This window comes from Oncorhynchus nerka, linkage group LG16, assembly GCF_034236695.1.
Source record: "Oncorhynchus nerka isolate Pitt River linkage group LG16, Oner_Uvic_2.0, whole genome shotgun sequence".
In the NCBI taxonomy this organism is placed as follows: Eukaryota; Metazoa; Chordata; class Actinopteri; order Salmoniformes; family Salmonidae; genus Oncorhynchus; species Oncorhynchus nerka.
In genome coordinates this window covers 44996850-45022271 of record NC_088411.1, presented here as the reverse complement: position 1 = coordinate 45022271, position 25422 = coordinate 44996850, and the positions used below count along the sequence as shown (strand labels likewise).

Here is a 25422-nt window from a genome sequence, read left to right as displayed (position 1 = left end):
ACATTAAGGTCTATTACCGGCTGTATTTGGTGCATGTGACAAAATTGGATTTGATTTAATGAATTTATTTAAAAATGGACTGACTTCCTTACCAGTGAACGAACTCAGTAAAATGTTTGAAATTGTTGTTGAGTTTATATTTTTGTTCAGTATTATAGTAAGTCAGCGTTTGACAAGTTAGCCTTGTCTGAGCCAGAACGGCCCATAGGGGGCAGGAGCCCATCTCCTGATGTACAATTACACCCCCTGGACATGACGCTAGTCTGTCGTAGGGCCTTATCCCCAATCAATCTCCTTTATGCTGAGTGCCAAGCAAGGCATTGGGTCCAATTTTTAGTAGTAGTGTAATACATTTATCTGGCAGCTCTCAACCCTCTCTTGATTCTTAGATAGAGAACTAAACCCTGTTGATTCTTAGATAGAGAACTAAACCCTGTTGATTCTTAGATAGAGAACTAAACCCTGTTGATTCTTAGATAGAGAACTAAACCCTGTTGATTCTTAGATAGAGAACTAAACCCTGTTGATTCTTAGATAGAGAACTAAACCCTGTTGATTCTTAGATAGAGAACTAAACCCAACAGACCTGTTCCATCATCAGGAATTAAATCAAAAGACATTACTGAACTGTGCAAAAATGTCCTGAACCATAGAAACCCTATACCACAATGAATCCTAGACAGCTGTACATTGTGTCCAAAGCAACTTACTTACAGTACAGTGAGTGCATGGGGACAAAAAAAAAGTGTGTGTGTGATCCCTGTGGGAAATGAACCTATGACCTTGGTGTTTGTTAGTGTCTTATCTACTGAACCACACAGGACTACTACACCAAGCTCAATGGGGAACCCGTCCACCATGCGTCTGTTCTGTCTCAACATTTAAAACAACTACTGCAGAGTATGACAGACAAACCAAGTGGTCTTACTGACACCTGAAACATAGAAATAGAACCGCTAGAACAGGGACAGAATTCTAATTCTAGAACAGGGACAGAATTCTAATTCTAGAACAGGGACAAAAATTCTAATTCTAGAACAGGGACAAAATTCTAATTCTAGAACAGGGACAGAATTCTAATTCTAAATTCCGTGACTTGGAACAGCCCTCGACAATGAACTGAAATGAGACTTTGGCAGCTACTTTACGGACTGCTACCGACTCCAAGCTGAGTGACGGGGACAGGAGATCAATAATTGATAGGTCATTTGTAAAGTGTGGACAACAAAAAGGTTAGGCTCCCCATCAATCACGTTAGCGGAGTGGTATTTACCATTCACATCGACAGACAGGTGTTAGAAAACACCAACAACTCCATGTGTCTGGGTCCAAGTCCATCCAAAGTCCAGTTAGGAGGGAACTTACAGTGAAATAACCTCACAATAAATTAGAATTGAAGTGTAATGTAATTAAAAAAATGTAAAAAGTATGAAATAAGTATGCATTTAGTATAGCTTGATTCCTGAATTTCTTGTACTGGAAATAGCTTTGTCGCTAGCTCTGGCAGTAACAATGGTATTGGCAGCAGACCAAATCAAATCAAATTTTATTTGTCACAAATTGTATTTGTCACATACACATGGTTAGCAGATGTTAATGATGTTAATGCGAGTGTAGCGAAATGCTAAACAAAATGAGTGACTAGACTCACCTGGAGAGTGCAGCAAGGTTACCTAGTGTGTAGAACACAGCAAACAGCTTGGTGCCATTGGGTAAGAACAGCAGTGCAGTGCCCTTGTTAAAACACACAAAAATGAAATTATTACTATGTCCACCTAGGCATCATCCTACCATCAGTTTGTATGAGCAGTCTGATCGGCTATAAAACTCCTGGAAGACAAGAGAAGAGGTACGCTAGATCAATGTTACCTGGAATTAGGCTATTTGGTAAATATCAGGTAAGTCTAATCATTTAAAATGATAATATTTGTATTGCTTTTGTTGTTTATTTTGAACAAGAACGATCTGTGGAACCAAGGAAAGTGGTTCCCTGAAATGTTACATGTACAATGTTACATGTACAATGTTACATGATCGCCACCTAGTGGTGAAACACCATATCACTTTCTACACATGGACATGCTGGTTCACAAAAACAGGATCTTTGACTCATTTAGCAATTATTTTTTTAAAGTTGATCATATAGTCCAGGGCTCTCCAACCCTGTTCCTGGAGAGGGACCCTCCTGTAGGAACAGGGTTGGAGAGCCCTGGTGTAAACCTACAGGAGCGTATCTCTCCAGGAACAGGGTTGGAGAGCCCTGATGTAAACTTACAGGAGGATATCTCTCCAGGAACAGGGTTGGAGAGCCCTGATATAAACCTACAGGAGGGTATCTCTCCAGGAACAGGGTTGGAGAGCCCTGCTGCAGGCTATTAGATAAAGGCTCTGTTCTTGTGGAATAAACCCATGGTGGTTAACACCAACCTGATCTGATCCATCTCCTAATGAAAGACTAATGGTGAATACAAATACATTATTCATGTTAGACACATTCCTGAACCGATGATGAACGAGAGGGAAATATATATATATATGGCCTCTGTTATGAATGGCTGTTACCAGTGTTGTTAACACAGTGTGAATAATCAGTCTCCAGAGTTGTTATCAGTACACTCCTTCTGTAGGCCAGCCCATAACCACACTAACAGAGGAGACAACTGTTCTGTAGGCCAGCCCATAACCACACTAACAGAGGAGACAACTGTTCTGTAGGCAGGCCCATAACCACACTAACAGAGGAGACAACTGTTCTGTAGACAGGCCCATAACCACACTAACAGAGGAGACAACTGTTCTGTAGGCAGGCCCATAACCACACTAACAGAGGAGACAACTGTTCTGTAGACAGGCCCATAACCACACTAACAGAGGAGACAACTGTTCTGTAGACAGGCCAGCCCATAACCACACTAACAGAGGAGACAACTGTTCTGTAGACAGGCCAGCCCATAACCACACTAACAGAGGAGACAACTGTTCTGTAGGCAGGCCAGCCCATAACCACACTAACAGAGGAGACAACTGTTCTGTAGACAGGCCCATAACCACACTAACAGAGGAGACAACTGTTCTGTAGACAGGCCAGCCCATAACCACACTAACAGAGGAGACTACTGTTCTGTAGACAGGCCAGCCCATAACCACACTAACAGAGGAGACAACTGTTCTGTAGACAGGCCAGCCCATAACCACACTAACAGAGGAGACAACTGTTCTGTAGACAGGCCCATAACCACACTAACAGAGGAGACAACTGTTCTGTAGACAGGCCAATAACCACATTAACAGAGGAGACAACTGTTCTGTAGACAGGCCATAACCACACTAACAGAGGAGACAACTGTTCTGTAGGCCAGCCCATAACCACACTAACAGAGGAGACAACTGTTCTGTAGGCAGGCCCATAACCACACTAACAGAGGAGACAACTGTTCTGTAGACAGGCCCATAACCACACTAACAGAGGAGACAACTGTTCTGTAGACAGGCCAGCCCATAACCACACTAACAGAGGAGACAACTGTTCTGTAGACAGGCCAGCCCATAACCACACTAACAGAGGGGACAACTGTTCTGTAGGCAGGCCCATAACCACACTAACAGAGGAGACAACTGTTCTGTAGACAGGCCAGCCCATAACCACACTAACAGAGGAGACAACTGTTCTGTAGGCAGGCCAGCCCATAACCACACTAACAGAGGAGACAACTGTTCTGTAGACAGGCCCATAACCACACTAACAGAGGAGACAACTGTTCTGTAGACAGGCCAGCCCATAACCACACTAACAGAGGAGACAACTGTTCTGTAGACAGGCCAGCCCATAACCACACTAACAGAGGAGACAACTGTTCTGTAGACAGGCCCATAACCACACTAACAGAGGAGACAACTGTTCTGTAGGCAGGCCCATAACCACACTAACAGAGGAGACAACTGTTCTGTAGACAGGCCAGCCCATAACCACACTAACAGAGGAGACAACTGTTCTGTAGACAGGCCCATAACCACACTAACAGAGGAGACAACTGTTCTGTAGACAGGCCCATAACCACACTAACAGAGGAGACAACTGTTCTGTAGACAGGCCCATAACCACACTAACAGAGGAGACAACTGTTCTGTAGGCAGGCCCATAACCACACTAACAGAGGAGACAACTGTTCTGTAGACAGGCCAGCCCATAACCACACTAACAGAGGAGACAACTGTTCTGTAGACAGGCCCATAACCACACTAACAGAGGAGACAACTGTTCTGTAGGCAGGCCCATAACCACACTAACAGAGGAGACAACTGTTCTGTAGACAGGCCCATAACCACACTAACAGAGGAGACAACTGTTCTGTAGACAGGCCAGCCCATAACCACACTAACAGAGGAGACAACTGTTCTGTAGGCAGGCCCATAACCACACTAACAGAGGAGACAACTGTTCTGTAGACAGGCCAGCCCATAACCACACTAACAGAGGAGACAACTGTTCTGTAGACAGGCCCATAACCACACTAACAGAGGAGACAACTGTTCTGTAGACAGGCCAGCCCATAACCACACTAACAGAGGAGACAACTGTTCTGTAGACAGGCCCATAACCACACTAACAGAGGGGACAACTGTTAACCTTATGGCTTGATAGAGGACACTGCTGTGGTTTACTGTAGAGTACAGTCATCACTGGTATCATGATGTGGTTTACAGTCATCACTGGTATCATGATGTGGTTTACTGTAGAGTACAGTCATCACTGGTATCATGATGTGGTTTACAGTAGAGTACAGTCATCACTGGTATCATGATGTGGTTTACAGTCATCACTGGTATCATGATGTGGTTTACAGTCATCACTGGTATCATGATGTGGTTTACTGTAGAGTACAGTCATCACTGGTATCATGATGTGGTTTACTGTAGAGTACAGTCATCACTGGTATCATGATGTGGTTTACCGTAGAGTACAGTCATCACTGGTATCATGATGTGGTTTACAGTCATCACTGGTATCATGATGTGGTTTACTATAGAGTACAGTCATCACTGGTATCATGATGTGGTTTACAGTCATCACTGGTATCATGATGTGGTTTACCGTAGAGTACAGTCATCACTGGTATCATGATGTGGTTTACAGTAGAGTACAGTCATCACTGGTATCATGATGTGGTTTACTATAGAGTACAGTCATCACTGGTATCATGATGTGGTTTACAGTCATCACTGGTATCATGATGTGGTTTACTGTAGAGTACAGTCATCACTGGTATCATGATGTGGTTTACAGTCATCACTGGTATCATGATGTGGTTTACTGTAGAGTACAGTCATCACTGGTATCATGATGTGGTTTACAGTAGAGTACAGTCATCACTGGTATCATGATGTGGTTTACAGTCATCACTGGTATCATGATGTGGTTTACCGTAGAGTACAGTCATCACTGGTATCATGATGTGGTTTACTGTAGAGTACAGTCATCACTGGTATCATGATGTGGTTTACTGTAGAGTACAGTCATCACTGGTATCATGATGTGGTTTACAGTAGAGTACAGTCATCACTGGTATCATGATGCGGTTTACAGTCATCACTGGTATCATGATGTGGTTTACTGTAGAGTACAGTCATCACTGGTATCATGATGTGGTTTACAGTAGAGTACAGTCATCACTGGTATCATGATGTGGTTTACAGTAGAGTACAGTCATCACTGGTATCATGATGTGGTTTACCGTAGAGTACAGTCATCACTGGTATCATGATGTGGTTTACTGTAGAGTACAGTCATCACTGGTATCATGATGTGGTTTACAGTCATCACTGGTATCATGATGTGGTTTACTGTAGAGTACAGTCATCACTGGTATCATGATGTGGTTTACCGTAGAGTACAGTCATCACTGGTATCAATGTGGTTTACTGTAGAGTACAGTCATCACTGGTATCATGATGTGGTTTACTGTAGAGTACAGTCATCACTGGTATCATGATGTGGTTTACAGTAGAGTACAGTCATCACTGGTATCATGATGTGGTTTACAGTAGAGTACAGTCATCACTGGTATCATGATGTGGTTTACTGTAGAGTACAGTCATCACTGGTATCATGATGTGGTTTACTGTAGAGTACAGTCATCACTGGTATCATGATGTGGTTTACTGTAGAGTACAGTCATCACTGGTATCATGATGTGGTTTACTGTAGAGTACAGTCATCACTGGTATCATGATGTGGTTTACTGTAGAGTACAGTCATCACTGGTATCATGATGTGGTTTACAGTAGAGTACAGTCATCACTGGTATCATGATGTGGTTTACAGTCATCACTGGTATCATGATGTGGTTTACAGTAGAGTACAGTCATCACTGGTATCATGATGTGGTTTACCGTAGAGTACAGTCATCACTGGTATCATGATGTGGTTTACAGTAGAGTACAGTCATCACTGGTATCATGATGTGGTTTACTTTAGAGTACAGTCATCACTGGTATCAATGTGGTTTACTGTAGAGTACAGTCATCACTGGTATCATGATGTGGTTTACTGTAGAGTACAGTCATCACTGGTATCATGATGTGGTTTACAGTAGAGTACAGTCATCACTGGTATCATGATGCGGTTTACAGTCATCACTGGTATCATGATGTGGTTTACTGTAGAGTACAGTCATCACTGGTATCATGATGTGGTTTACTGTAGAGTACAGTCATCACTGGTATCATGATGTGGTTTACTGTAGAGTACAGTCATCACTGGTATCATGATGTGGTTTACTGTAGAGTACAGTCATCACTGGTATCATGATGTGGTTTACAGTCATCACTGGTATCATGATGTGGTTTACTGTAGAGTACAGTCATCACTGGTATCATGATGTGGTTTACAGTCATCACTGGTATCATGATGTGGTTTACTGTAGAGTACAGTCATCACTGGTATCATGATGTGGTTTACTATAGAGTACAGTCATCACTGGTATCATGTGGTTTACCGTAGAGTACAGTCATCACTGGTATCATGATGTGGTTTACTATAGAGTACAGTCATCACTGGTATCATGATGTGGTTTACAGTCATCACTGGTATCATGATGTGGTTTACAGTAGAGTACAGTCATCACTGGTATCATGATGTGGTTTACTGTAGAGTACAGTCATCACTGGTATCATGATGTGGTTTACCGTAGAGTACAGTCATCACTGGTATCATGATGTGGTTTACTGTAGAGTACAGTCATCACTGGTATCATGATGTGGTTTACTGTAGAGTACAGTCATCACTGGTATCATGATGTGGTTTACAGTAGAGTACAGTCATCACTGGTATCATGATGTGGTTTACAGTCATCACTGGTATCATGATGTGGTTTACTGTAGAGTACAGTCATCACTGGTATCATGATGTGGTTTACAGTAGAGTACAGTCATCACTGGTATCATGATGTGGTTTACAGTAGAGTACAGTCATCACTGGTATCATGTGGTTTACAGTCATCACTGGTATCATGATGTGGTTTACAGTAGAGTACAGTCATCACTGGTATCATGATGTGGTTTACTGTAGAGTACAGTCATCACTGGTATCATGATGTGGTTTACTGTAGAGTACAGTCATCACTGGTATCATGATGTGGTTTACAGTCATCACTGGTATCATGATGTGGTTTACCGTAGAGTACAGTCATCACTGGTATCATGATGTGGTTTACAGTCATCACTGGTATCATGATGTGGTTTACAGTCATCACTGGTATCATGATGTGGTTTACCGTAGAGTACAGTCATCACTGGTATCATGATGTGGTTTACTGTAGAGTACAGTCATCACTGGTATCATGATGTGGTTTACTGTAGAGTACAGTCATCACTGGTATCATGATGTGGTTTACTGTAGAGTACAGTCATCACTGGTATCATGATGTGGTTTACTGTAGAGTACAGTCATCACTGGTATCATGATGTGGTTTACAGTCATCACTGGTATCATGATGTGGTTTACAGTAGAGTACAGTCATCACTGGTATCATGATGTGGTTTACAGTAGAGTACAGTCATCACTGGTATCATGATGTGTTTACTGTAGAGTACAGTCATCACTGGTATCATGATGTGGTTTACTGTAGAGTACAGTCATCACTGGTATCATGATGTGGTTTACTGTAGAGTACAGTCATCACTGGTATCATGATGTGGTTTACTGTAGAGTCAGTCATCACTGGTATCATGATGTGGTTTACTGTAGAGTACAGTCATCACTGGTATCATGATGTGGTTTACAGTAGAGTACAGTCATCACTGGTATCATGATGTGGTTTACAGTCATCACTGGTATCATGATGTGGTTTACAGTAGAGTACAGTCATCACTGGTATCATGATGTGGTTTACCGTAGAGTACAGTCATCACTGGTATCATGATGTGGTTTACAGTAGAGTACAGTCATCACTGGTATCATGATGTGGTTTACTGTAGAGTACAGTCATCACTGGTATCAATGTGGTTTACTGTAGAGTACAGTCATCACTGGTATCATGATGTGGTTTACTGTAGAGTACAGTCATCACTGGTATCATGATGTGGTTTACAGTAGAGTACAGTCATCACTGGTATCATGATGCGGTTTACAGTCATCACTGGTATCATGATGTGGTTTACTGTAGAGTACAGTCATCACTGGTATCATGATGTGGTTTACTGTAGAGTACAGTCATCACTGGTATCATGATGTGGTTTACCGTAGAGTACAGTCATCACTGGTATCATGATGTGGTTTACTGTAGAGTACAGTCATCACTGGTATCATGATGTGGTTTACAGTCATCACTGGTATCATGATGTGGTTTACTGTAGAGTACAGTCATCACTGGTATCATGATGTGGTTTACAGTCATCACTGGTATCATGATGTGGTTTACTGTAGAGTACAGTCATCACTGGTATCATGATGTGGTTTACAGTCATCACTGGTATCATGATGTGGTTTACCGTAGAGTACAGTCATCACTGGTATCATGATGTGGTTTACAGTCATCACTGGTATCATGATGTGGTTTACAGTCATCACTGGTATCATGATGTGGTTTACAGTAGAGTACAGTCATCACTGGTATCATGATGTGGTTTACAGTAGAGTACAGTCATCACTGGTATCATGATGTGGTTTACTGTAGAGTACAGTCATCACTGGTATCATGATGTGGTTTACTGTAGAGTACAGTCATCACTGGTATCATGATGTGGTTTACTGTAGAGTACAGTCATCACTGGTATCATGATGTGGTTTACTGTAGAGTACAGTCATCACTGGTATCATGATGTGGTTTACTGTAGAGTACAGTCATCACTGGTATCATGATGTGGTTTACAGTAGAGTACAGTCATCACTGGTATCATGATGTGGTTTACAGTCATCACTGGTATCATGATGTGGTTTACAGTAGAGTACAGTCATCACTGGTATCATGATGTGGTTTACCGTAGAGTACAGTCATCACTGGTATCATGATGTGGTTTACAGTAGAGTACAGTCATCACTGGTATCATGATGTGGTTTACTTTAGAGTACAGTCATCACTGGTATCAATGTGGTTTACTGTAGAGTACAGTCATCACTGGTATCATGATGTGGTTTACTGTAGAGTACAGTCATCACTGGTATCATGATGTGGTTTACAGTAGAGTACAGTCATCACTGGTATCATGATGCGGTTTACAGTCATCACTGGTATCATGATGTGGTTTACTGTAGAGTACAGTCATCACTGGTATCATGATGTGGTTTACTGTAGAGTACAGTCATCACTGGTATCATGATGTGGTTTACTGTAGAGTACAGTCATCACTGGTATCATGATGTGGTTTACTGTAGAGTACAGTCATCACTGGTATCATGATGTGGTTTACAGTCATCACTGGTATCATGATGTGGTTTACTGTAGAGTACAGTCATCACTGGTATCATGATGTGGTTTACAGTCATCACTGGTATCATGATGTGGTTTACTGTAGAGTACAGTCATCACTGGTATCATGATGTGGTTTACTATAGAGTACAGTCATCACTGGTATCATGTGGTTTACCGTAGAGTACAGTCATCACTGGTATCATGATGTGGTTTACTATAGAGTACAGTCATCACTGGTATCATGATGTGGTTTACAGTCATCACTGGTATCATGATGTGGTTTACAGTAGAGTACAGTCATCACTGGTATCATGATGTGGTTTACTGTAGAGTACAGTCATCACTGGTATCATGATGTGGTTTACCGTAGAGTACAGTCATCACTGGTATCATGATGTGGTTTACTGTAGAGTACAGTCATCACTGGTATCATGATGTGGTTTACTGTAGAGTACAGTCATCACTGGTATCATGATGTGGTTTACAGTAGAGTACAGTCATCACTGGTATCATGATGTGGTTTACAGTCATCACTGGTATCATGATGTGGTTTACTGTAGAGTACAGTCATCACTGGTATCATGATGTGGTTTACAGTAGAGTACAGTCATCACTGGTATCATGATGTGGTTTACAGTAGAGTACAGTCATCACTGGTATCATGTGGTTTACAGTCATCACTGGTATCATGATGTGGTTTACAGTAGAGTACAGTCATCACTGGTATCATGATGTGGTTTACTGTAGAGTACAGTCATCACTGGTATCATGATGTGGTTTACTGTAGAGTACAGTCATCACTGGTATCATGATGTGGTTTACAGTCATCACTGGTATCATGATGTGGTTTACCGTAGAGTACAGTCATCACTGGTATCATGATGTGGTTTACAGTCATCACTGGTATCATGATGTGGTTTACAGTCATCACTGGTATCATGATGTGGTTTACCGTAGAGTACAGTCATCACTGGTATCATGATGTGGTTTACTGTAGAGTACAGTCATCACTGGTATCATGATGTGGTTTACTGTAGAGTACAGTCATCACTGGTATCATGATGTGGTTTACTGTAGAGTACAGTCATCACTGGTATCATGATGTGGTTTACTGTAGAGTACAGTCATCACTGGTATCATGATGTGGTTTACAGTCATCACTGGTATCATGATGTGGTTTACAGTAGAGTACAGTCATCACTGGTATCATGATGTGGTTTACAGTAGAGTACAGTCATCACTGGTATCATGATGTGGTTTACTGTAGAGTACAGTCATCACTGGTATCATGATGTGGTTTACTGTAGAGTACAGTCATCACTGGTATCATGATGTGGTTTACTGTAGAGTACAGTCATCACTGGTATCATGATGTGGTTTACTGTAGAGTACAGTCATCACTGGTATCATGATGTGGTTTACAGTCATCACTGGTATCATGATGTGGTTTACTGTAGAGTACAGTCATCACTGGTATCATGATGTGGTTTACAGTCATCACTGGTATCATGATGTGGTTTACAGTAGAGTACAGTCATCACTGGTATCATGATGTGGTTTACCGTAGAGTACAGTCATCACTGGTATCATGATGTGGTTTACAGTAGAGTACAGTCATCACTGGTATCATGATGTGGTTTACTGTAGAGTACAGTCATCACTGGTATCAATGTGGTTTACTGTAGAGTACAGTCATCACTGGTATCATGATGTGGTTTACTGTAGAGTACAGTCATCACTGGTATCATGATGTGGTTTACAGTAGAGTACAGTCATCACTGGTATCATGATGCGGTTTACAGTCATCACTGGTATCATGATGTGGTTTACTGTAGAGTACAGTCATCACTGGTATCATGATGTGGTTTACTGTAGAGTACAGTCATCACTGGTATCATGATGTGGTTTACCGTAGAGTACAGTCATCACTGGTATCATGATGTGGTTTACTGTAGAGTACAGTCATCACTGGTATCATGATGTGGTTTACTGTAGAGTACAGTCATCACTGGTATCATGATGTGGTTTACTGTAGAGTACAGTCATCACTGGTATCATGATGTGGTTTACAGTCATCACTGGTATCATGATGTGGTTTACTGTAGAGTACAGTCATCACTGGTATCATGATGTGGTTTACAGTCATCACTGGTATCATGATGTGGTTTACTGTAGAGTACAGTCATCACTGGTATCATGATGTGGTTTACTATAGAGTACAGTCATCACTGGTATCATGTGGTTTACCGTAGAGTACAGTCATCACTGGTATCATGATGTGGTTTACTATAGAGTACAGTCATCACTGGTATCATGATGTGGTTTACAGTCATCACTGGTATCATGATGTGGTTTACAGTAGAGTACAGTCATCACTGGTATCATGATGTGGTTTACTGTAGAGTACAGTCATCACTGGTATCATGATGTGGTTTACCGTAGAGTACAGTCATCACTGGTATCATGATGTGGTTTACTGTAGAGTACAGTCATCACTGGTATCATGATGTGGTTTACTGTAGAGTACAGTCATCACTGGTATCATGATGTGGTTTACAGTAGAGTACAGTCATCACTGGTATCATGATGTGGTTTACAGTCATCACTGGTATCATGATGTGGTTTACTGTAGAGTACAGTCATCACTGGTATCATGATGTGGTTTACAGTAGAGTACAGTCATCACTGGTATCATGTGGTTTACAGTCATCACTGGTATCATGATGTGGTTTACAGTAGAGTACAGTCATCACTGGTATCATGATGTGGTTTACTGTAGAGTACAGTCATCACTGGTATCATGATGTGGTTTACTGTAGAGTACAGTCATCACTGGTATCATGATGTGGTTTACAGTCATCACTGGTATCATGATGTGGTTTACCGTAGAGTACAGTCATCACTGGTATCATGATGTGGTTTACAGTCATCACTGGTATCATGATGTGGTTTACAGTCATCACTGGTATCATGATGTGGTTTACCGTAGAGTACAGTCATCACTGGTATCATGATGTGGTTTACTGTAGAGTACAGTCATCACTGGTATCATGATGTGGTTTACTGTAGAGTACAGTCATCACTGGTATCATGATGTGGTTTACTGTAGAGTACAGTCATCACTGGTATCATGATGTGGTTTACTGTAGAGTACAGTCATCACTGGTATCATGATGTGGTTTACAGTCATCACTGGTATCATGATGTGGTTTACAGTAGAGTACAGTCATCACTGGTATCATGATGTGGTTTACAGTCATCACTGGTATCATGATGTGGTTTACTGTAGAGTACAGTCATCACTGTATCATGATGTGGACAGATACTTGTTTGTTGAGGTGGATGACAGAAGGAGAATACTGTAGTGTGCACGAGGAAGAAAATCTGATAAGAAAGTGCTTTGTGGAGGGAAACAGCCTGTTTCATTGGAAGGGAAGGGAATGTGCAACCAAACATTACAACAGAGAGTGAAACAATAATAAGTATTTTCTAGAACAAAGTTGCTTTACTAAAAAAAAGTCAACAACACACAAACTCATGAAACTACCTGCATGGTTCAGACAGACAGGCCAGGAGGGCCTGTAAAACTGTCTCAGAGTAGTATTGATCTCTGATCAGTTTGATTAGACCTTTTAGATTAGAATTTATGTGATTATATGGATGGGGGGGCTGGCTGGCTCATTTTGGCTGGTTAGCTGACGTCGTGACCAAAACGATGCGTGCCAAAGCGGCAGAAGACCGTGTGTGTTGTTATGGTTCCGGATGGCCAGATAGCTAGCAACAATGACAAAGACGCTGTCATGTTGGGAATGGTAAGTGATCTCCTTCCAGCTAGTCTTGTTATTGATGTCTTGTTTTGAATGATGTCACGTCTAAGCTAACATGGCTAAAATGAGCTAGCTAGTCAGCTACTGTAACAATGTATTTGTTAAAGACAAGTAGTCATTGTCTAACTTTGTTTTCAATAAAAACATTAGAAATGAAATAGTTTAAATTGGGGGCGGCAGGTGGTGGTTAGAGCGTTGGACTAGTAAACGGAAGGTTGCTGGTTCAAATCCCCTGAGCTGACAAGGTTAAAGATCTGTCGTTCTGCCCCTGAACAAGGCAGTTAACCCACTGTTCCTAGGCCATCATTGACTGATTTGACTGATTTGCTTAGTTAAACAAAATAAAATATACCATCAATAATCTAAGCCAAACCCTGTCTCTTTTGTCCCATAGTTGCACACGCATCAGTTTTGTTGCTAAACAACCAACCCATCTATAGGTCTATACAGGCCAGGTCAAAAATAGTGCACTATATTAGAGGAAAAGAGCACCGTTACAGACTCACAATTAACACTGAAATAGGGTGAAATCTCACCAGTATGGAGCACAGGATGCCTGACGCGAAGCATATGACGAACCACTTCACCCGGGTGCTGTAGCTGAGCGTCGAGGCATCCAGAACCTGAGGAGAGAACAATGGCAGGATGTCACAAGACAAGACGGGCAACGACCCAAAGCACAGACCTCTCTTCCTACTGATGGTTCAGTGGCAAAGGAGATCAAGTTAGTAAAAGTAAGGCCCCTTTTTGTACACACAAAAACATCAAATTACACAAACAGTTACACAAAAACAACATAGTAAACATTTTAAAAAAAACAAGGGTCGTAGGTTAACTTCTATGACAACAGCGCTAATCGATATTTGTTACAAGACATCGGATAACACACGACAGGAAAAGGGAAAGCCATGGTTTTAATGTAAATCAGCGGAGTAGCATTGTTTATTGAACCAATGTACTGTTTTTGAAGTGTGCATTACTAGTAAGGGGAAATAAACACGATGTCTGCACGTCTTCAACTAAAGTGTATCACTAAAGTGAATGAATTAGATACAGCCGGTCTTCTTGTGGACGAAAACCAGTGTTCAACACAAACCTTACCTCATCTGATCCACCATCTCCTTATGAAAGCATGTAAATGAGCAGGGATGCATACAAATACACAGGATTAACGAGAAGACATTATTAGTTGTCAAAGCCACACAATTCATTAGGATCTCTAAGGTCAAAACTCTAGTTTCACCTGAGCAGCATCGGCGCATGCGCGGCTTTACTCCTACTACCTAGTCACCAAACTATTTCAGCACAGTCGACATACACTCAACATAATGTGTATCAATTATAACAAGGTATAGTGTTAGTTTAAATACTCGTGGCGACTAAGAACAAGAAAATTATGCATTTGATATGTCCACGGAAATACACCGCTCGACTCATATGTCAAAGCCAATGTTTCGCATTTAGCAAGTTAGCTAGCTAGCTAGCAAGCTAATGTAAACCTAGATAAAGTACAACAACATGCTGTGTTACCTGCGCCGTGAGCCCTGCTTCCTCGTTGTCTTCTCGTCCCCCTATCATACTACGAAGCTTGTCCATCCTTGACAATAAATATGTATAAGTGTATTATATTGTTTGGAGCTAAATGATATAGCTAACTAACTTCCGGAGACTTCCCGATTGGGCGTGTCTATGTGTTACCACCTGACAGGAAGCGCGTCCAGCAAAACAGACCGGTTCTTATTTTACCGCAGTGAGCCTTACCAGTCTTGTTTTTATTGTCTATATGCTGTCACGAAAAGTGGCCTCTGCATTTTACACTGATCCAAGACTGGCAGTGGTGAATCGGAAACGTGAAAGTGGCATCGTTGCGACGTCAAATTCTGACGTCTGCCTGTTTAAGTTGACGTTTTAAATCCGTAGGGAAAGAGTTACGGGACAGGGACATATTTCTTTTCTCACGCCACTTCGATGAATAGTAATTTTCGTAGCACGTTATTAGAGAATTTTCGCTAACCCTAACCTCAGTCTCCTAACCTGCTACTTTAACTATACTATCCTGCGGCGTAAATTCTCCTAACTTGCTACGAAAAAGAGTGTTTTCCATTTATGGTTAAGGAAGAGGTGTATGGAAGCATTTTGGTGCTTATTGATAACTACAATTTCCTTTCATCTTGTCAAGGCTGGAGGAGGACACTGTATGGCATCAGCATTTTCCCGCTGGAGGACACAGTATGGCATCTGAGCAGATCATCGTGAACTTAATCCGGTTACATCAGCCAATACAATAAATAAAACATCTGCCTTTTTTTTTGGTGTGGGCATAATTCACAAAAACCTCCTTTCCTGCTTACTGAAAGGCAGATGTAGAAAAGGCATAATGGCGAGGGTACTACATGAATTGATATGACAAATGGCCTGCTTTTCTTAATGTATACCTACCACCTTTCAGGGGAGCTGATGATCAATGATGCAGAGAAAGTCTGATATTACTTCATTTTGGAACTTGAAGTTTAAAGCCCGTTTCCAGTTGGGTAGGGGTCAGTAAAACACACCCATCCCTGTCCTAATTTCAACAATGGGTACTAATGTGGTATATTTTGTATTTTTTTGTAGTAAATCTCACTAATTTGTGAGATTGGAAACAGGTCATTTTTTGGTTATTTTTTTGTTAACACCTTTCCAACTTCAGTATCCAAAATGTTCTTGCTGCTCCCATAGGATATAGTAGTTACAAAAATGTATAACTCTGAAAGTAGGGCTTTGGTGTTTGTCATTATAATGTTGGTGAGCACTATGCTGGCCAGCCCAAAGGTTCCATGGCCACAATCAAGCTACATTATGAATCAGAATGTCATGGGAATTTTCTACCACAATTAATTTGACCGAGAAAAGAGGACCGACTGCCAGATGCCTCTGGATCTGCAGATAGAGAAGATATTGGCTCAACACTCACCAGCCCAATGAGTAGGTGCAGGAGGTTTAGGCTTGAGATCCAAAAGCCTTGAATTCACACATGTGCCTCTAATCCAGTGTTTCCCAAACTCAGTCCTCTGGACCCCAAGGGCTGCACATTTTGTTTTTTTGCCCTAGCACTACAAAGCTGATTCAAATAATCAAGCTTTGATAATTTATCAACTGTGTAGTTTTATGTAATTTAACTAGGCAAATCGGTTAAGAACAACTTCTTATTTACAATGACTGCCAAAACCAGACGACACTGGGCCAAATGTCTGCCACCCTATGGGACTCCCAATCACGGCCAGCTGTGATGCAGCCTGGATTCGAACCAGGGGATGCAGTGATTTAGACCACTGCGCAACTCGCCACTTAAGACAAACACCAAAACATGCACCCCTTGGACCGAGTTTGGGAAGCACTGCTTTATCCATATGGAGCAGCACGAGAGCCATTTACAAAGTGTTGAAGTCATTAAACCCACAGTTTGAGGGCCATTTACTAAGTGTTGAAGTCATTAAACCCACAGCTTGAGGGCCATTTACAAAGTGTTGAAGTCATTAAACCCACAGTTTGAGGGCCATATACTAAGTGTTGAAATCATTAAACCCACAGCTTGAGGGCCATTTACTAAGTGTTGAAGTCATTAATGACTTAAACACTGAGTAATGGCAGTTCAAGCTGTGGGTTTAATGACTTAAACACTGAGTAATGGCAGTTCAAGCTGTGGGTTTAATGACTTAAACACTGAGTAATGGCAGTTCAAGCTGTGGGTTTAATGACTTCAACACTTAGTAAATGGCCCTCAAGCTGTGGGTTTAATGACTTCAACACTTGAAGTGATTAAACCCACAGCTTGAACTGCCATTACTCAGTGTTTAAGTCATTAAACCCACATGCCTGAAACATTTTACCTGCTGTGCTCAGTTCACTATACTATCAACCTGAAGTGCAGCACATCCTCCTGTTTTGTAAAAATAAGTTTGAACGCTGAGCAGTTTACCAAGCTACATGTAAAATATAACACCAGAATTGGACGATATAAAATCGACACAAAAATAAGAAAACACTATAGAACTGGAGAAAAAGGGACTTTGACAAATGAGACGTCTGTATGTAAACCTGCGTTGGAAACACTTCATTAATCATAACAGATAGTCATTGCACCATTTCTACACTGTATCTACAAGTGTGATATCAATGCGTTGCCAATACATCTTGATATGGTCTATAGTGGTGACAGAATGTACTGTCAAAGAAAGCAGAGAGAGAGGGAGAGAGACAGAGAGAGAGAGACCGATTGAGAGACAGAGACAGAGAGAGACGGAGATGACGAGCACGTAGGTAACTGAGGGATACAATATTGAAAGCGTGATGTGCACCTACACAGGAAGTTGCAGACACTTGTAGAATCTATGCTAAAGCATATTGAAACTTTTCTGGCAGCTCAATTAGAATCCAATCAAATTGTATTGGTCACATGCGCCAAATGCAACAGGTGTAGACCTCACAGTGAAATGCTTACTTACAAACACTTAACCAACAATGCAGTTTAAAAAAAAAAAATGGTAAAAATAAGAAATAAAAGTTAAACAAGTAATGAAAGAGCAGTAAAAATAACAATAGCGAGACTATATACAAGGGGTGTACCGGTACAGAGTCAATGTGCGGGGGCACCGGTTAGTTGAGGTAATATGTACATGCAGGTAGAGTTATTAAAGTAACTATGATGATAACAACAGAGAGTGGCAGCGGTGTAAAAGGGGGAGGGGGGCAATGCAAATAGTCTGGGTAGCCATTTGATTAGACTTCACAGTTAGTGTATGGTACCCTTCATTCTCTGGTCAGGATTAAACCCAAGGTAAACAGTTAGTGTATGGTACCCTTCATTCTGTGGTCAGGATTAAACCCAAGGTAAACAGTTAGTGTATGGTACCCTTCATTCTCTGGTCAGGATTAAACCCAAGGTAAACAGTTAGTGTATGGTACCCTTCATTCTGTGGTCAGGATTAAACCCAAGGTAAACAGTTAGTGTATGGTACCCTTCATTCTGTGATGTATCATTTTTTCCTATCATCTCACCAATGTCCGTTTAGGACGAGACTGATTTGACAAATTACAATACTTACACTTTATAGTCAATTTGAACAGTAAAATAAATGTTTCTCGCTCATATTGATTCCATATGGCCCATTTTCTAAATGAAAAGTCACTTTTTAGGGGACGTTGATCAAACTTAACTCTGGACCTCAGAGCTCGATCCACTATGTTTGTTCCTTTCCCTCCAGTAATCAGGGACTGATTTTGACATGGGACACCAGGTGGGTGATTCTCCTCTAATTAGGGACTGATTTAGACCTGGGACACCAGGTGGGTGATTCTCCTCTAATTAGGGACTGATTTTGACATGGGACACCAGGTTGGTGCAATGAATTATCAGGTAAAACAGAAAACCAGCAGGCTCCGGGCCTCGTAGGGTAAGAGTTGAATTCCCCTGCTCTAGGGTAGTGCTCTCCAACCCTGTTCCTGGAGAGTTACCTAATTAATTAAAATCAGGTGTAGTAGAGTGTTGGAGTGAAGAGCCACCGTCCTAGGTTTCAAAGAACAGGGTTGGAGCCCAGCTGGTTTAGGGGTTAGTTAGCGACGTCCCAAGGATTCCATAAAGTACTAACTTTGGTGAATCACTACCACATACATGTAATCTCTCTTTGCATAATCCTAGCTCCCTTTCCTCCTCTCCTTAGCTTTCCTAGAACCATTTCTTCTTATCCTTGTGTAACAGTATAACTTTAGACCGTCCCTAGCCCATACCCGGGCGCAAACCAGGGACCCTCTGCACACATCAACAACAGTCACCCACAAAGCATCGTTTACCCATCGCTCTACAAAAGCCACGGCTCTTGCAGAGCAAGGGGAACTACTACTTCAAGGTCTCAGAGCAAGTGACGTCACCGATTGAAACGCTATTTAGCGTGCACCACCGCTAACTAGCTAGCCGTTTCACATCCGTAAACACTTGGCCTTCCTAGCTCGTGTTCTTATCTTAATTTCTAGCCTCCTTTCTTTTACCCCCCACCCCACCCCACCCTACCCTACCCTACCCTACCCTACCCTACCCTTTGCTCCTAGCTCAAAAATTGTCCAACACCCTTTCCTTTCCTCCTATTCTAGTTTCCTTTCCTTCTTCACTTTCTCCCTTCCCTAACTGTATTTTCTCTTCTCCTTCCCTTTCCTAGATCTCAATTCAAGATTGACTTAAAAAAAAAATTATATTAAAAAAATATCGTGTTGATGCAGAGATTGAAGTCAATCATAGGAATGTGGGCGTATGGATAATATAATATTCAGAAATACATAGCTATCACACAAAATCACTAGATGCAAAGGTTTGTTTGAAACATAATCAATATTTGACAGCGTCTTCTATGAGCACTTCCGGTTAAAAACAAATCAGTGAGATCAGTCTCCCGATTGGTCGAATTTAAAAATGAGACCGGGACAGTTTTGGACGACAACAGAAGACGGAATTTCGTTGCGAAACAAAAAAAAAGATCTGTCACGTAAGTAGACATTAAAAAACCCTAATATCATTTTCCCCCCTAATGATTAGAATATATTTGGGTAAGTTAGTGGTTTGCATGTATCTTCATTATATTACAACAACAAAAAAGATTAACACCGCTACCTAGTTAAGTTAGCTGTGTTGCCGTGGCAATAGTGGTTTAGCCAACGTTAACTAGCTGTCAGTGTAGTTACCAATTTGTTTCGTTCACCGACAAAACATGTTCTACTGCGCCTGTTTTAGTGCTGTGATCTGCTTACGGTTTATTCATGTCGAAGGTGATTTGTTAGCTAGCGAGTTGCTAAAATGTGCGTTGGTAACTAACTAACTCACAGCCAGTGTTTTTGCTCAACACCCTGTTTCTTTGTCCCCACCACATTATATGACACCAGGATGATAGAATCAGGTTGTCACAACACATTGGAAAACGCAGAGGAGAGAGAAATTAACGTCGACGACCTGAGGAAAGACCTTTTATCAGAGTTTCACTCACAGGAGTCGTGCCTAGGAGAGAATGACCACTTGCAGGTGTACCTCCGCATTCGACCGTTCGCATCAACTGAAAGAGAAAATGGCGAATCGCAGGTAATTTGAACACACTGTTCTGGCTTGAAATAGTTTTTTTTTCTCACAAGAAGCACACTCGTCAGGTAACAAGAGCCTTGGATAATAACTGTTGACCAAAAGTTTTTAAATTGACCATTGACTTGTTGACCTTTGCTGTACAAATTCAAGGACTGCGTTTCCATTGAGCCCCCAGACAAGGTGCTCCTCAAGGCTCCAAGGACTTCCCTCTCAGCAAGGCTTAGTGACAAATCAGTCCCTCAGACAGCTCAACGGTTCCAGTTCACACAGGTCATTCAGCAGGGCCTGTCAGTGCCATCCAGGGACTATATATTTATATATATTTATTGATTTATTTTGCCAACTAAATCTGACACATTTTCAGTAATGTTGATTTTAATGTGTCACTGTATAAAACACATTTTAACAACGTAGAACAAAAACACACAAGAAAATAAATAAATAACCACAATCCTTATAAGGAAACAGAAGATTGATCTTCTAACAACACTGTTAATATATTTTGGTCCTCAGGTCTTGGGGCCAGAAACCTCTCAGAGGGAGATGTTTGATGGCACAGTGAGAAGTCTGGTCAAGGATGTTTTGGAAGGTGGAAATTCTCTGGTTTTCACATATGGAGTCACAAATGCCGGAAAGACATTCACATTTCTAGGTTTGATTTTCTATATATATATATTTTTTCTTGCCTTGCAGCTGTTTTGTCCTAACATCCTAATTGTACACAAGGGCTGGCCTGAGTTAGCTGTTGTACAGATTCACTGTTTGAATGACACTGAAACGCAATCCTTTTTAAAGTCAAATCATATGTTGACCCTTCAACCCTTTGCTCTTTATGGCCAACTCTCATCAAAACACACTAAGACGACATGATTCACACATGAACAAATCTTCAACACCTGTTGTTTTTTAGGTCCAGAGACTAACGCAGGGATCCTCCCAAGGTCTTTGAATGTCATCTTCAACAGCATTGAGGGTCGTGTTTACAACCAGATGACGATCAAGCCACAGCGATGCAGAGAGTTCATCAGGCTCACTAAAGACCAGCAGAGTGAAGAGGCCACTAACAAGAGAAATCTCTTCAGGCTCCTCAAGGAGGTACAGGGTTGGTTTATTAACCCAAATTCATTTTTTTATTTATATATTTTTTTAAGCCATTGCATTACTTAACAAGTTTTTCTTTGGGTTTAATAATTTATATTATATCATTGCTCTTCCCCCATAGAGTGATAACCCAAAAACCTCCACCAGCCAGACAAGCTCCACCAGCCAGACAAGCAAGACAACCCTGCAAGGCAAGGAGATTTATCATTTATGTGGTCTTACATCACCATGCATGTTCATGTTTTGCATTTATACATGATTGTCATGTTTCTCTCTCTCTCTCTTTCTCAGTTTGGTATCACAATAGACCTCTATCCAACAAGAGGGTTTGTAAAACAGGCTAACCCCGCCACTTGTTTCTCTGACAGGGTCCACACTAAGTGACATTGAGAGGACTGGGACTGAAGACTCTTTCAGTCTGGTTGTTGACGCACACACCAAGTTCTCCGTCTGGGTGTCCTTCTGTGAAATCTACAACGAGAATATTCACGACTTGCTGGAGCCTGTACCGATCGGGGCCCTGAAGAGATCCACACTGCGGCTATCACAGGATGTCAAAGGCAACTCCTTTGTAAAAGGTAACAGATGCATTGGAGGTGTAAAACACATATATAGATATATATATAGATATAGATATTGCTGTATAACAAGTTCTTTATATATCTATCCCGGGAATCGGACCCACAATCCTGTTGGAGAAGCACCATGCTCTACCAACTGAGTTGCAAAGGACCAAATGTTCCTGCGTGTAATTTCAGATCTGAAGTGGATACAAGTGAACAACGCGGAGGAAGCCTACAAGGTGATGAAGCTAGGAAAGAAGAACCAGAGCTTTGCCAGCACAAAGCTCAACCTCCTCTCGAGCAGGAGGTATGATCATTTAAAGCACATCCATTTCCTTTTTCAATTATTAATCTGAATGTTTCTTTGAGCTGTTACTCACTTGCGTGAGCCAAGTTCACACAGTAGAGTAGATTGACCACTGAGCTCTTATTAAAATAAAAATCTGTTCCGTTCCTATGCTCAGCCACAGCATATTTTCTGTTCGTATCCTGCGAATTGAAGATGCTCGGATTCCTCGCGTTAACTCTGTCAGCGAGTAAGTGAAATGCATATTTCAATTCATATTTTTTTTGCGCACAGTAAAAAAAATCTTATATGAGCCCCGTGCAGTACTTGTGGGTGTCTAAAGGCAAGGCTGTTTTTGTCTTTCTGTTCAGGCTGTCCTTGTGCGACCTGGCTGGGTCAGAGCGGTGCGCTAAAACGCAGAATAAAGGGGAGCGTTTGAAAGAGGCTGGGAACATCAACACATCGCTGATGACGCTGGGCAAGTGCATCAACGCCTTACGCCAAAGCCAGCAATCCAAGTGAGCCTTGTCTGCTTTTTGACATATGTAATAGAGTCTACAAAACATTAGGAACGCCTTCCTAATATTGTGGGGGGAGGTATACGTAATCTTTTAGCTGAATCTTCAACTCATTTCCCAGTGCTCTGAGAACTGTGTTTTTGTTGTACATCGTCTCTGTCCAAACGTAATAAATACAATTTATTTTCTGACCTGCCCCTTGTTGCTAGGCTACCACAGCACATCCCTTTCAGGGAGAGCAAGCTCACCCACTACCTGCAGGGCTTCTTCTGTGGGTGGGGCAAAGCCTGCATGGTAGTCAACATCAACCAGTGTGCCTCCATGTACGACGAGACGCTCAACGTGCTCAAGTTCTCCGCCGTGGCTCAGAAGGTGGTGGTGCTGACATCCAAGACCGTCCCCCATCTCGCCACCAAGACGTCGGCCCGGGAACTGTCCATGATCGTCGCAGACCACGCAGACAGGAAGAACCTGTTGGGTCGGCGGAGAAGGAGCTCCCTGGTTGGCTGGGAGACCAGTCTGGAGGATGTGCAGGAGGATGTGGATGACATGGAAGAGGAGAGCACGGCAGAGGACAGCGTGATAGAGGAGACCATGCAAGAAGTGGACGATGACAAGTTTCTCATCGATAAAGATGCTTATGAGGTAAGGCTCTCCCTCTAGCTACTAGAGCTGAGTGTTGCCAGGGATGTCATTACCCCAGGCCTCATTACACCGGGCCTCATTACACCAGGCCTCATTACACCATATTGAGGGGCCTCATTACGCCAGGCCTCATTACGCCATATTGAGGGATCTCATTACCCCAGGCCTCATTACACCATATTGAGGGGCCTCATTACACCAGGCCTCATTACACCATATTGAGGGATCTCATTACGCCAGGCCTCATTACACCATATTGAGGGGCCTCATTACACCAGGCCTCATTACAACATATTGAGGGGCCTCATTACCCTAGGCCTCATTACACCATATTAAGGGATCTCATTACACCAGGCCTCATTACACCATATTGAGGGGCCTCATTACACCAGGCCTCATTACACCATATTGAGGGGCCTCATTACACCAGGCCTCATTACGCCAGACCGAGGGTCCTCATTACGCCAGACCGAGGGGCCTCATTACAGTACACCTCCTAACACCATACTGAGGGGCCTCATTACAGCACACCTCCTAACACCATACTGAGGGGCCTCATTACAGCACACCTCCTAACACCATACTGAGGGGCCTCATTACAGCACACCTCATTACACCACACGGAGGGGCCTCATTACACCATACGGAGGGACCTCACCGTACCATATTATCACCATTTTTTTATTTTTTTTATTTCACCTTTATTTAACCAGGTAGGCTAGTTGAGAACAGGTTCTCATTTGCAACTGCGACCCGGCCAAGATAAAGCATAGCAGTGTGAACAGACAACACAGAGTTACACATGGAGTAAACAATTAACAAGTCAATAACACAGTAGAGAAAAAAAGGGGAGTCTATATACATTGTGTGCAAAAGGCATGAGGAGGTAGGCAAATAATTACAATATTGCAGATTAACACTGGAGTGATAAATGATCAGATGATCATGTACAGGTAGAGATATTTGTGTGCAAAAGAGCAGAAAGGTAAATAAATAAAAACTGTGGGGATGAGGTAGGTGAAAATGGGTGGGCTGTTTACCAATAGATTATGTACAGCTGCAGCGATCGGTTAGCTGCTCAGATAGCAGATGTTTGAAGTTGGTGAGGGAGATAAGTCTCCAACTTCAGCTATTTTTGCAATTCGTTCCAGTCACAGGCAGCAGAGTACTGGAACGAAAGGCGGCCGAATGAGGTGTTGGCTTTGGGGATGCTCAGTGAGATACACCTGCTGGAGCGCGTGCTACGGATGGGTGTTGCCATCGTGACCAGTGACCTGAGATAAGGCGGAGCTTTACCTAGCATGGCCTTGTAGATGACCTGGAGCCAGTGGGTCTGGCGACGAATATGTAGCGAGGGCCAGCCGACTAGAGCATACAAGTTGCAGTGGTGGGTAGTATAAGGTGCTTTAGTGACAAAGCGGATGGCACTGTGATAAACTGCATCCAGTTTGCTGAGAAGAGTGTTGGAAGCC

The 25422-nt window shown here is 42.1% G+C and overlaps 2 protein-coding genes across 2 annotated transcripts in view; one reads left to right on the top strand and one right to left on the bottom strand.

Annotated features, from left to right (window-relative positions):
* Window positions 1–15431, bottom strand: part of LOC115144474 (vesicle transport protein SFT2A) — a 51368-nt gene extending 35937 nt beyond the window's left edge. The window contains exons 1-3 of the mRNA XM_029685535.2: window positions 15266–15431; window positions 14272–14358; window positions 1652–1734 (exon numbers count right to left, since the gene is read on the bottom strand). Of these exons, the coding sequence (XP_029541395.1) occupies window positions 1652–1734; window positions 14272–14358; window positions 15266–15331 (236 nt within the window). The 5' untranslated portion in view covers window positions 15332–15431. The remainder of the gene's footprint in view (window positions 1–1651; window positions 1735–14271; window positions 14359–15265) is intronic.
* Window positions 15432–19798: 4367 nt separating this feature from the next.
* Window positions 19799–25422, top strand: part of LOC115144511 (kinesin-like protein KIF20B) — a 60668-nt gene continuing 55044 nt past the window's right edge. Inside the window, exons 1-11 of the mRNA XM_065002697.1 lie at window positions 19799–20250; window positions 20645–20837; window positions 20988–21107; window positions 21351–21489; window positions 21748–21932; window positions 22060–22129; window positions 22307–22516; window positions 22697–22808; window positions 22966–23037; window positions 23159–23305; window positions 23515–23950. Coding sequence (XP_064858769.1) covers window positions 20646–20837; window positions 20988–21107; window positions 21351–21489; window positions 21748–21932; window positions 22060–22129; window positions 22307–22516; window positions 22697–22808; window positions 22966–23037; window positions 23159–23305; window positions 23515–23950 — 1683 coding nt within the window. The 5' untranslated portion in view covers window positions 19799–20250; window position 20645. The remainder of the gene's footprint in view (window positions 20251–20644; window positions 20838–20987; window positions 21108–21350; window positions 21490–21747; window positions 21933–22059; window positions 22130–22306; window positions 22517–22696; window positions 22809–22965; window positions 23038–23158; window positions 23306–23514; window positions 23951–25422) is intronic.